Consider the following 11655-nt stretch of genomic DNA (forward strand, 5'->3'; position numbering starts at 1 on the left):
AACAGAGAGGGGAAAAAATCATTACCTTTTATCATCAGCTATTTCAAAGTCTGTACTCTCCTTTTTAGGACTCTTGACCTGAAATGGAATGAAGGGGGAAAAAAAAAAAAAAAACAGACAAGTTAAAATAATACTCAATCAAGCAAAAACAACTGCAGATACAATAATAAAATTAAAATACTTGAAATGTTTGAAATAACAAGCTCGAAGAACATGCTTCTAAGACAATACACGTCTCTCAAAGTTTTGTTCTGTCTGATGGAGAAAATGAACAGACAGTTACCCACTTGCTCACACCTATGGGCAATTTAGGATAGCCAATCCACCTACATGCATGTTTTTGTGAGGCGGAAGGACACCAGAGAACCCAGAGTAAACCCACATGGACAACATCTGCACAGACAGTAACCCGAGCTCAGAATCAAACCAGGCACCCTGGAGCTGTGAGCTGGCAATGCTGCTGGCTACAACAGCTGAATTTAAGCTGAATCATAGAATATATATTATATGTAAATGGCCACTATGTTTAAGTTAGGAGCTACAAAAAAAATCTAAAAACAGGCCAAAACTTTACATACAGATTAAGGACAGATTTATTTTGATACTGATGTCTTTCTGATAATCACTGTGTTAGAATTCCAGTTGATCAAATTTTATATACACTAAGCTTATATAAACAGACTGGAAGATTCCAAAAATTGATGTAATGACATTTAGAGGCTTCTGACTGGAAAATTAGGTAAGTGGGAGTGCACCTGTGGCTGTAAAAGAGCTTAACCTTTTTGGAAGAGGGTTCTCTGGTCAGATGAAACAGAAATTGAATGGGATTTGAACTCTGAAGCATGGGGGTGGCAGCATTGTGTTTTGGAGGTGTTTTGCTGGAAAAGGGACTGGTGCACTTCAGGAAATAGATGGCATCATGAAGATGGATTATCTAAAATACTGAAACAACACCTCAAGGCATCAGAGAGAATGTTAAAACTTGGTCACAAAATAATGTAAGAAAACGGTTTAAAGACAACAGAGTTACAGTGTTGGAGTGGCCATCACAAAGCCATGACCCTACAGAACATCTGTAGACTAAACTGAAAAAGCATGTCTGAGCAAGAAACTTGACTGAGTTACACCAGTTCTGTCAGGAGGAATGGGCAAAAATTCCAGCAACGTATTGTGAGTAGCTTGTGGAAGGCTTCAAGAAGATTCAAGCTAAGTGATTAAAAGGCAATTCTACCAAATACTAACAAAGTGTATGTAAAATTTTGACCTAATGAAAATCTGACACAGTAAATAAAAGTTGGAAAAATATTATTTAGATATTATTTTGAAAAGAGCTCTTAATAAAGTAACGGAGCAAAATATCCTAACTGAAATAAAGAAATAAAGTAGAATACCCTAACTGAAATAAAGAAATAAAGTAGATACCCTAACTGAAATAAAGAAATAAAGTAGATACCCTAACTGAAATAAAGAAATAAAGTAGATACCCTAACTGACAGGAAATGTAGGGTAACATGAACTGTGTGGAGTTGTGAATATTCGAGCATGAATGTCTTTAGCACAGGTGTATGCAAGCTTTGGGGCTCTACTGTACCCCCAGTCAGTGCAAACATCTGTGGTAAAAAACTACTCTGTATTTCTGTTCACAAGAAATGCATAGGTTTACAGTATACAGAGTTAGGGTGTTAACACGTGGCATTTTTCTTCTCAACCACCAGTGAACATTTTACATGTAATCTTATGGGAAACATCAGAATTTAATCACAAAGCGCTGCCGTTAGCAATTTTTATTTGTCACAAAAAAATGCATCATGGTTCCAGGGTCTCCAAAGTTTGGTCCTGAGCTCGGATTACTGTCTGTTTGGAGTTTCTGTTTATGTACACCGGGGTTTCTTCTGGGTTCCCTGGTTTCCTCTCACCTCACAAACACATGCCATTAGCAAACTGGCTACACTAAATTGCTCTTAGGTGTGAATGTGTGTTTGCATCCTTGCATCCAGTGTTCCCTGGATAGGCTCTGGATCCCCTGCGACCCTGACCAGGATAAAGCAGTTACTGAAGATGCATGAATGGCTTAATGAAACATTCTAGCGTTGCAATGTGACTAAAAATAACAACTTGGCTAGTTTTCGGATACTGACTTATACACAATGCTTGAACTGTGTCACACAAGCAGCTCAAATTCTCTTCATTTTGTTCCTTCAAAGCTTTAGTGAAGTCAAACCACGTTCCTCATCACCAATCATTATCTAAAATTTATGAATTATAATAATAAATCGAATCTAGAGGGTAGTTAGTTATCAGATACTAGCTAGAGCTGGTATGTGTGTTTACAGTGCGTGTGTTGAGTGAGCAACTTTTTCTTTCATATCAGCCCAAAAGGCACTCCGAATGTCTTTTTTTCCGCTAAACAAACAAACAAACAAACAAACAAATAAATAAATAACCAAAAGTGTGAATAAAAGTGTGAATTTAGCCTTAAAAGAACATTTACACCAACTACACTAACATATTTGCTTCAGTATTTATTATATCCAAAGGAAAATGATTTCTTTCAAATGCGGTCCATCTGTCAGGGACAGAAAGCAACTATGTAGTTTTGCTTGCGATGAGTTTAATTTTATAGAAATGGAAGGACATCCACCTTTGCCCGCTGGATTGAAGATTTACATGAAGATTTTTTAAATTAGAAATAAAATTAAATCAGGGGCCCTACCAAGACCTTTCATAAATCATGAGACCCCGTTTTGCACTATATAACAAGGGATATTAAGTTGCCTGCCACTCATTAATCAAGTTACCAAGTAATAACTAACTACATGATTATTCTCTCTTACTCCTGCCTGCCTTTGGTTTCATATTCTTTCTTTTCTGTATTGCTACACTTGTTTTTTCATATGAAAATTGGACACAACTTTATCAACATACACTGTAATGTGTAAGCATGGAAAAAAACAGATCAAGAAAATTTAAAACATCTCTGCAAGTGGGAAATATTTTTTGTGCGTGTGTGGAGTTTATGATCACCAAAATGTACAACCTCTAACAGCACATGAAACTAGAGGGGTCATAAGATGAACTACAGAAAATGATATTTTTTATTTCAGCCAGCGTACAGAGCTCTTTCCTTGGTTTGTGCACAATGTCATAGATCAAAGTGAGATTACTGGCTGCAGGCTTTCTCAGCTCCACTGCTCCAAACGCACCTGAGCAGCCATATGGAGGGCTTGATTATTAGCTCATGAGCTGGATCAGGTGTGTTTGGAGTAGCAAAAACTTGTAACTCTGGAGGGCAGTGCTCCTTCAAGATGCCAGTCTGCTCTACTCTACAATCACTCACCGGCCACTTTATTGGGAACACCATAATACTGGGTGGAACTCATTTTGCTCTCAGAACAGCCTCAATTCTTTGAAACATGAATGCTGGAAACATTTCTTTGAGATTCTGGTCCATGTTGAAATGGCTTTGAAATGAATTATATTTGACTCAGGTGGCAACTGAAGTCCACTGAACTCATGGTCATGAACCAGTTTGACTTGTGATTTGTAACATGGCACATCATCATGCTGGACGTAGCCATTATAGCAGGTGTGCTCACACTTCTGTGTGATAAGAGATCTACTTTTTCATATTCTTCTTCATCTTATTATTATTATAGTAAGATCCACCATGTAAAATATCCACAGCTCCAAACACTCTAAATTTGGAGTTTGAGAAATGATTCTGAGAGAATTGTTTTTATTCAAATAATGTTATGCAATCAATTTTCATTCAAAAAAATCACAAAAGTAATAAACAGCAGCGGGGGCGTGGTCGAGCATCAGCGGTGGGAAGAGAGGAGGTGCGTCAAGTGGCAGGTAACGTGTGATGATTCTCACCTGTGTATTATTACCACCAGTCTACTTATCTGTGTCTCTCCGTGCATTCAGTAAATGCCATAACCAGAGAGAGAGAGTTCGATATAGTTGGTGGAGCTACTACTTGTCTCCCGAGTCTTCCTCCACACTCTCACACATCGGGGTTCTACAATTATCTAGTAACAAGATCAACCAGCGGTTGGTAAATTTTTGTGCTCCTTTTCCATTTATTTTAAGGGAATAGCTTAGCTTTTGTCTCATATTTAAACCTGGCGTTCACATTTATCGTTAATCTTATCAATCGAAAATATCGGGGACGTTTCTTTGCCATTAGAAATGGATTCACAATACAGACAACAAGCACTGACGCACAAGTTCATGGCAATGAAGCTCATTTCCACAAGCCAGCTGAGATAATGAGAGTATTCTTTGGGAAAACTCTTCTGCTTATAGCTCTAATTTGTAATAAAAGGAAAACAATTAAGAGTGATGAAAGCTGTTATAATAATTTATTATTATTTATAGATGATTGACAGCTCTATATCTATGATGCGAGGAACTTTCCTGGCTGTAGGCAGTTTAGTTAATGATGGCATTAAATCATTAGTGTCACTCAGATGACAAATGTGTATTATATGCACAAGTGATTTAGGTCCAACATATTGTATGAAAGTTTGTGCGAACCCTTTCTTGTTAGGTTACTCTAATATCAGCAAAAAATAGTTCTTGTCATGCTGCCAGGGGCAAACTGGTCATCGGAAACTTTGGATCATTTTCCTGGTGGGTTGTTCCTTTTTCCTCTTTGTGGACCGGCAGGTTTGTTTTTTTTCCCTCTCATGCATGCTTTAGTACACCCCGTGTAGCAGGCCACCACTAGGACAATACCACTCAGTACCACTCAGAGTCTTATGACTGAATTTTCCATTTGTGTGGATTAGCGCTAGACAATGATGGACAGACAGCTGAGAAAGTGCAAAGTAAAGATTCAAAAATGGCAAAGAGAAATGTTGACTGGCATGAAATGACTAGCTAGCGCTGGTTAAAGCCGTTAGCTTTCTGAAATGGGAGCAGTGCTCCCTGATGAAATAATACCGCAATAGACTAGAGGTCGTAACTTGTAATTTCCGATCTATGACTACGATAAATGCACTTCCATTTATTATTTTGGACAAATAAAGGTGCCAGCTGAAAGCATCTTCGCAGAACACTATTCGTTCCCAGTTTATCCATATGTACTGGGGAGAAAAATTACTCCAGGAACTGAACTAGTGAACTAGTGAAATCACCAGTTAAGTAACGCACTGAAGACCAAGATCAAGTCATTAAGCAATTGGAATCAGGTGACTGGCTGGAAAGAAAACCTGCACCCATGCGCACTTTGCTAATAATATTGAAGAGCCCTTGCGTACATAGTGCACATAATAGTCCAGAGCTACTGTGAGCCACCCTGGAAATCTGATAGATATTATACTCAGAGCTGTTAGGTTCGAAATTCTGGTACCGCTTACCAAATGATGGGAAACTATTAGGGTTGTAACAATACACAAACTTCAAATTAGATCCGATACAATACGGTGGTGTCTCAATATGACACATTTGCAATACAGCAAAAATAAGTATTGTGTGAATATGTGCCTTATGTTTCCATTTTCATCTAGTAAAAACTAGTACAATCATTGAAACTTAATGACAAACTCTTAGCCGTAGTGCTAAGCGATACACATCGTAGAACGTCTATTGATCGATATTTTCCTACATCATACATGTCACAAAAGCCACTTTTGTGCAGCCGATTTATGTCACTAAGGTTGGAGCTAGGAGCTACTAGCGGCATGCTGTAACAAAAACAAATGTGAAAAAAAGTGAAACTCCCCACAACACTCCAACATAGAACAGGCATCTGCAAAGCTAAAAGATGAAGAACTTGTACCTAAATAGGGCGGTACTTCTGTCGTTTTCAACATGGTTTGGATATAACAAATCAGACACTGACCAGAAAACAGTCATTTGTAAGGTAAGGTCCTGAATGCATGCAGTTATTTTATATAGACAATTTTTTCATCAATTTTAAAGAAAATGTAATATATCATGATACATATATTTTAAGATATGAAATTATTCATACTCTAATATAAGATTTTGTCCATATCACCCAGCCATATTAGCAGCATACAGCAAAATAAAGCTGTGCATTAAAATGTCCCTACATCACAACTACATCTCCAAAACTGCACAAAAAGACCTGAAACCAGCCCAGAATCTTCACCATAGGAAAAAGAAGACACATTTTTCTTTTTTCTGATTTGTAGTTTCAAAACTGGCCCAGAGTAGAGTGAAAAAACAACCCTGCTTGTGTGACTGAAAGAAATGTGTCTGAAGCATGGAGCGCTTTAGTTCCGATTCTGATGTTAGCTAGTTGTGCTGTAAAAGTCACGCAGCTCTCAGTAACTCAAATGTGTTTTTGAATACTGCGTTTTCCTCTTAACTCGGTAGAGTATATAAACTTCCAAACTGCCATGGTTATTTATTTAAAGTAGACTGTATCTGCCTGAATGAAGCACAGACATCTTTCTCTGTGCATGTGTGTGTGTGTGTGTGTGTGTGTGTGTGTGTGTGTGTGTGTGTGTGTTATTAGTAGAAGCTTATAAGCTTGTTTAAGCAGCCGGCTTAAGAGAAGCATGTTTTTTTGTTTTTTTTTTAACCCTTGTAACCTCTCCTGATTCAAGATAAAAGAGGAAGCTACTTTTTCAGAGGTGGAAGTGTGGTTTCGATATGCAGATGTATTAAATCAAGAACCTCATATCCGACAATACGATATGTTACACCCATATAAGCTACCCGGTAAATGTTATGCTAGTTACTTAAAAGAAAGGCCAGAGAACCCAGTTCAGATCGGATAATGAAATACATAGAATGTTATTTAAAATACATGAGACTTAAACAAAAAAAACACACCTAAAGTGAGTAGGTGTGATAATTTTGTCCTTTACTCAAAGCCACATGAAGAACTGTGGAGCGTGAGTAAGCTGAAATGGTTTTAAACACTTTTATTTCACTGACTGATGTGTTAAACACCATTCTTGGCCACCTAGCAAGAAGCCTAATGCCCCTTCCATTACATTTGTTCTGACAGCACCTCTATGGTTTACATCTGAAAGATTGTCCATCAAAACAACACATTTCCATTTTCTCACTTTCCACAAAACCTACAGTATCTGAAACAGAAAATCTAAAAAACACAAGTTTTATTTATGTAAAAAAAAAAATCCTATCCAAGCCACTATCCATCTGGTCCAGTTGGATTTTTTAATTTTTTTTTTTTATGTTTTTTAAAGATGGCATCCGTAATGTAAGTCTGTGCTTCAGTGGATGTCACTCAGATCCCACTGCAAAGTGCATGCACATTATTTTATTTTATTTTAACATGTTTCTTGCTGAACAGTGAAGGCACATACAATCTGTTAGTTAATTCAGGGATTGTCTGGATGTTTACTGTTACTTCTACGGCTGAAGAAAGTGTACAAGTTTCAAACTAACAGCTAGTTATGGAAATATTGAAAGAACTATAGAGAGCAAGTAAGCTGAAACTGCTACTTTTACTTCACTGAGGTGTTAAACAACATTCTTTGTCCCCTGCAGGAAGCCTATTGCCCCTTCCATTAGATTCGCTCTGACATCACCTCTGTGCTTTACAGCTGAAAGACTGTTCATCATAACAACGCTCTTCAAATAATTCCACTTGCTCATTTTCTACCAAACCTAGATGAAACATAAAATCTAAACACCCCAGGGTTTCTTTAGTAACCTTCCATAAACTGAAGACCGAGTCTTAACTCAGCAGGGGCCAGCTTAAATCAAGCATGAAAAAGTGGGGCGAGCAAAGAAAACCGAATCCTGCTGCACAGATAAGACGCTGGATGGTACATTAATCTAACTTGAAAGGACAGCTTACAGGTAGACCACTGAGAGGCAGCTGACTTAGACTCATTAAGCAGAAACCCAACACTGGAGCACACAGACTGCGTCACTGTGATCACGAGGCCGGGTTGTTTGCCAAACAGTGCCGTGTTCCAATGTCAAAAATAACTAGCTAGCAGGATACATCTACATAAGAGGACTGCTGCATGATGGCAAAGCTGCACTGCTTTTACTGACAGCTCCTAAATTACTTGTATAGATCAAGGCCACACTATCTGTGTTTAACTAATTAGTTTTCTGTATAGTGGTCTGTAGCGTTTGTGTCTCGAACACCAAAGAAACAAGCCTAATGTGGATGCATTCATTAAACAGCGATTCCTTTTACAAGTTGTTTGAAACATTTAATTGAGCTGAACTCTGGGTAAACCTCCCAGAGGTCAGAGCTGAGGAAACAGTTGGTGACTGTGACAAGTACCTCATGCTGCTTTGTGCCCTTCTGTCCCCGTTGGGATTTCTCAGTGGATTTGGCCTTCACCTTCTTGATTTTCCTATGCAAATAAATAGAGAAACACACAAGTTTGGATGCAAAAAAGATGGGGGAAAAAAAAAAAAAAAGCAGAGGTGATACGATACGCTGTATTTTCTCTGTCACTGGAGTGTGTGACAAGTGACAACATTCCAGCTGAGCTCAACACAAGACGCTGCGTTAATGTCACTTACAGGTGTCAATTCTTCTCCCTTTCCGATTAATTAATTACAAACGGATGATTCTGCCTGCACTTTTTTCTATCCATATAATGCCTCAGATTTTGTGCTAAATTAATTTATTCATAAAAAAGACAGTGTACAACGCAGCATATAATGAATGCAATCTCCCACCCACTCACTTCACACTTGGTTAGATTAACGATTGCTCGTGCAAATCATTTATTCAGGAGCGCAATCTGTCTCTGTCTTTGGCTCTGACACGGAAGGCGTTTCCTGCCACAAAACATACTGCTGTGTATGATAACGTTCAGCTGTTGTTCGTGAGGCTATTAACTCCGAGTTACTTTCAGCTGAATAACAAATATGACACTATCAATACAAACTGCATGGTCGTGACAGAGGCTGAATCAAAAAATAGTAATACATTTTTTTTTTTTTTTTAGAATATCAGTCAGACAAGTCTATCAGAGAAAAATAGACAGGACTGTTAGAGGTTGAGAAGACATTATGTTCCAGATATTTTTTTAGATCTTGTTTTAAATTTATTTATTTATTTACTTAATTCCCACACAATCCATAACCCATCTGGTTCAGCTGTGTTGATCATAATCTAGAGAAACCTTTATTTTAAAAAAAAATTTAAAAAATAAATAAAAAATTAATAATTAAAAACAAATAAATAAAAATAATAGATGACCACTATAATGCAAGTCTGAGCTTCTCTGGTGATCAGTCAGGAGTGTATGAGTATTTGTTTCAGTGTTTCTCACTATATGAACAATGAATATCTATATAATCCATTAGTTAATTATGTATCCAATAAAACACCTCAGAGCATGCTGTTACAGGAAAATAATCAACGACATGGTGGTGTGATGCAGCTTGAGGTGAAGCAGAGTCAATGTTATCACACTGAAGTTGATTTTTTTTTTTTTCCAGTAACAGCACATAATGTAGTGTTTTATTCCTCTTATACCACAGCAATTTGCCTCCAATTACCATTTTGAATTTATTAAAGAAAGAAAGGTTGTATTTTAACTGTTTCATTTTGTGGAACATCCAGTGAGACAAGTGAATTTCTGTAATCACATATGCTATAGCCGCTATAAATGGTCTTTCCCTCTGCAGCCTTTCTTTTTCTTTCTTTTTCAGTTAACAAGAAAAAAACACAGCTTGTAATGTTACAAGGAAACCGGAAAGTGCAAAGATGTCTGTCCTGAAGACTCTCCCATGGTGGAAAACCTACTAACCACTGCAGCTCGCTGACACTGGAGACTCCGTCCATAAACCTGAAATAAACATTATCTTACAAAAAGCTTCAGGATATCAATGGTTATATGTTTTTCTTTATTAAGTAACAACACATTTTCATACATTTATTAGGTTTAGATTATGTCAAGCACCTGCAATCTAAATCCTTGTGAAAGAGTTGCTGTAGAAATGATAACCTAATAGAACGAGCAAACTAATATAACCCTGTGATTTGCATTGCAGCCGTAACTAGTGTCAGAGCTGCTGTTATAGAAAATTAATCAACACCTTCTGATGAATCAGATTCACTTCAGCGATACTCTGGTATAAGGGATTGTCCTGATGTTCAGTGATGGTGCTGTGGCTGAACAAAGCGTACAGGACATTTAAACCAGCATTAGTACTTACAGGTGTGCGTCTCGGCTGGAAAGGTCATCACTCAGCGCTGCCTCTTTGGCTTTCTTCACCTTTACTTTCTCCACTTTATCCTCTTGAGCCATGGCCAAGCTGGAGACAGGTGATCAATAAAGTGGGTATACAACTAAAACTGCATTCAAAAACACACACACACACAAGCTTTGTGTTAATTCCAACAGCAAAAAGCAAGGAACATAAATAGATCCAATTATTCTATCTGATAAAAATACAAACATTCATCAAACACACAATAGTCAAGAAGCATAGTGTTATTAGGCTAATCACATGAAATGCACCATTCTCTGATTCTGTGATTTATTCAGCATAGATGTGTACATTTTTATTAGTTATTTCACCTATTCTAGATAAAATGAACCTCTGGTACAAAACACAATTCGCTTTAAGCACCAATTCAGCTTTTTAACCAGCTATTTTTATAATTGTATTTTTTTTAATACGTCCTTGTAGCAGTCTACTAACAATCCATGGCTGAGTCTTAAATGCGTCTACGCAGGACACATAGTACACTACATATGGTGTAAAGGCCACTGGTCCATACACTATGTAGTGCGCCTATCTAGAAAACACGGAGTGGTTTAGGATTCCACGTGCATCCCTGGTCCAATTTCTTCTTCTTATCCCCCTTTTTTAAATAACTCAAACCATTTTATTCACATTTAAATTTAACTTCATGTTCTCCTTCCTGACTAAGAAAGCTTGTATAGATTTTAGGATGCATTAATATTTATTTTATTAGTGATAAAAGACTAGAATGGCCGGCCATGTGGCTAGCTCAATTAACACTAACTATCCAGGTCTCATTGGCGCTTAGCGTGGCTAGCACGCATGCTGTCGTTAGCTAACAATAATAGTAAGAAAACTTGTATTTAAACGCAGTTTAGATTAGAATTAAAATTATTGTGACATACTACTGATATATATGTGTGTGTGAAAATATATTATGTATAAAAGGTGAGAGAAACTCAGAGACAGGTCTAAATTATAGCTAGCAGCTTAGCTACCTTCTCCACACGGCGGGCTGAGAGCAGGGAGGCTGAAACGGATTGTGGGATTGCAGCAGACTTTGTAAACTACAGACGGTTCACTGACAAACAGGACTTATTAGACAAACTTTATTATGTGAAGATTTTCGGGGTTTTTTCCATCTTCACACGATATTGTTCTTTTATTTTAACTTTTTAAGGGTTTTAGGGGTGTTTAGTTGTTTGTAAAGCAACCTTGGGTGTTATAAGATAGATAGATAGATATGGAAATGCAAGGTCAAAGCCTTATGTATTTTGACAAAACAAAACTAGTTAGTTCACTTCAGCAGTTTCTATAAAGCGCACTTTTGACTAAGTAGCAGGTGACAGGGTTGCCAGATTTGCACTAATTCACTCCTTGAGGTGTAAAAAAAATTATGAACAAACGTGTTTTGTTGTCTGTTCTTATATTCTTTTGGTGAATTATTTCATTGTAAGAATTAAATTATTTCATTTTCATGTC

General features: G+C 37.3%; 1 protein-coding gene across 8 annotated transcripts in view; it reads right to left on the minus strand.

Annotated features, from left to right (window-relative positions):
* The window catches only part of zgc:173742 (DNA topoisomerase I, mitochondrial), a 55168-nt gene that overhangs the window by 43296 nt on the left and 217 nt on the right, over nt 1–11655 (minus strand). Inside the window, exons 1-4 of one of the 8 annotated variants that reach the window (XM_026927579.3) lie at nt 11172–11477; nt 10141–10239; nt 8249–8321; nt 26–78 (exon numbers count right to left, since the gene is read on the minus strand). In XM_026927579.3, coding sequence (XP_026783380.2) covers nt 26–78; nt 8249–8321; nt 10141–10232 — 218 coding nt within the window. In that variant the 5' untranslated portion in view covers nt 10233–10239; nt 11172–11477. Of the gene's footprint in view, nt 1–25; nt 79–8248; nt 8322–10140; nt 10280–10505; nt 10742–11078; nt 11102–11171; nt 11478–11655 lie in introns of those variants that run through there. The other 7 variants (XM_026927577.3, XM_026927580.3, XM_034305326.2 and 4 more) reach the window with 7 other exon arrangements.

This window comes from Pangasianodon hypophthalmus, chromosome 6 (assembly GCF_027358585.1).
Source record: "Pangasianodon hypophthalmus isolate fPanHyp1 chromosome 6, fPanHyp1.pri, whole genome shotgun sequence".
Lineage (NCBI taxonomy): Eukaryota > Metazoa > Chordata > Actinopteri > Siluriformes > Pangasiidae > Pangasianodon > Pangasianodon hypophthalmus.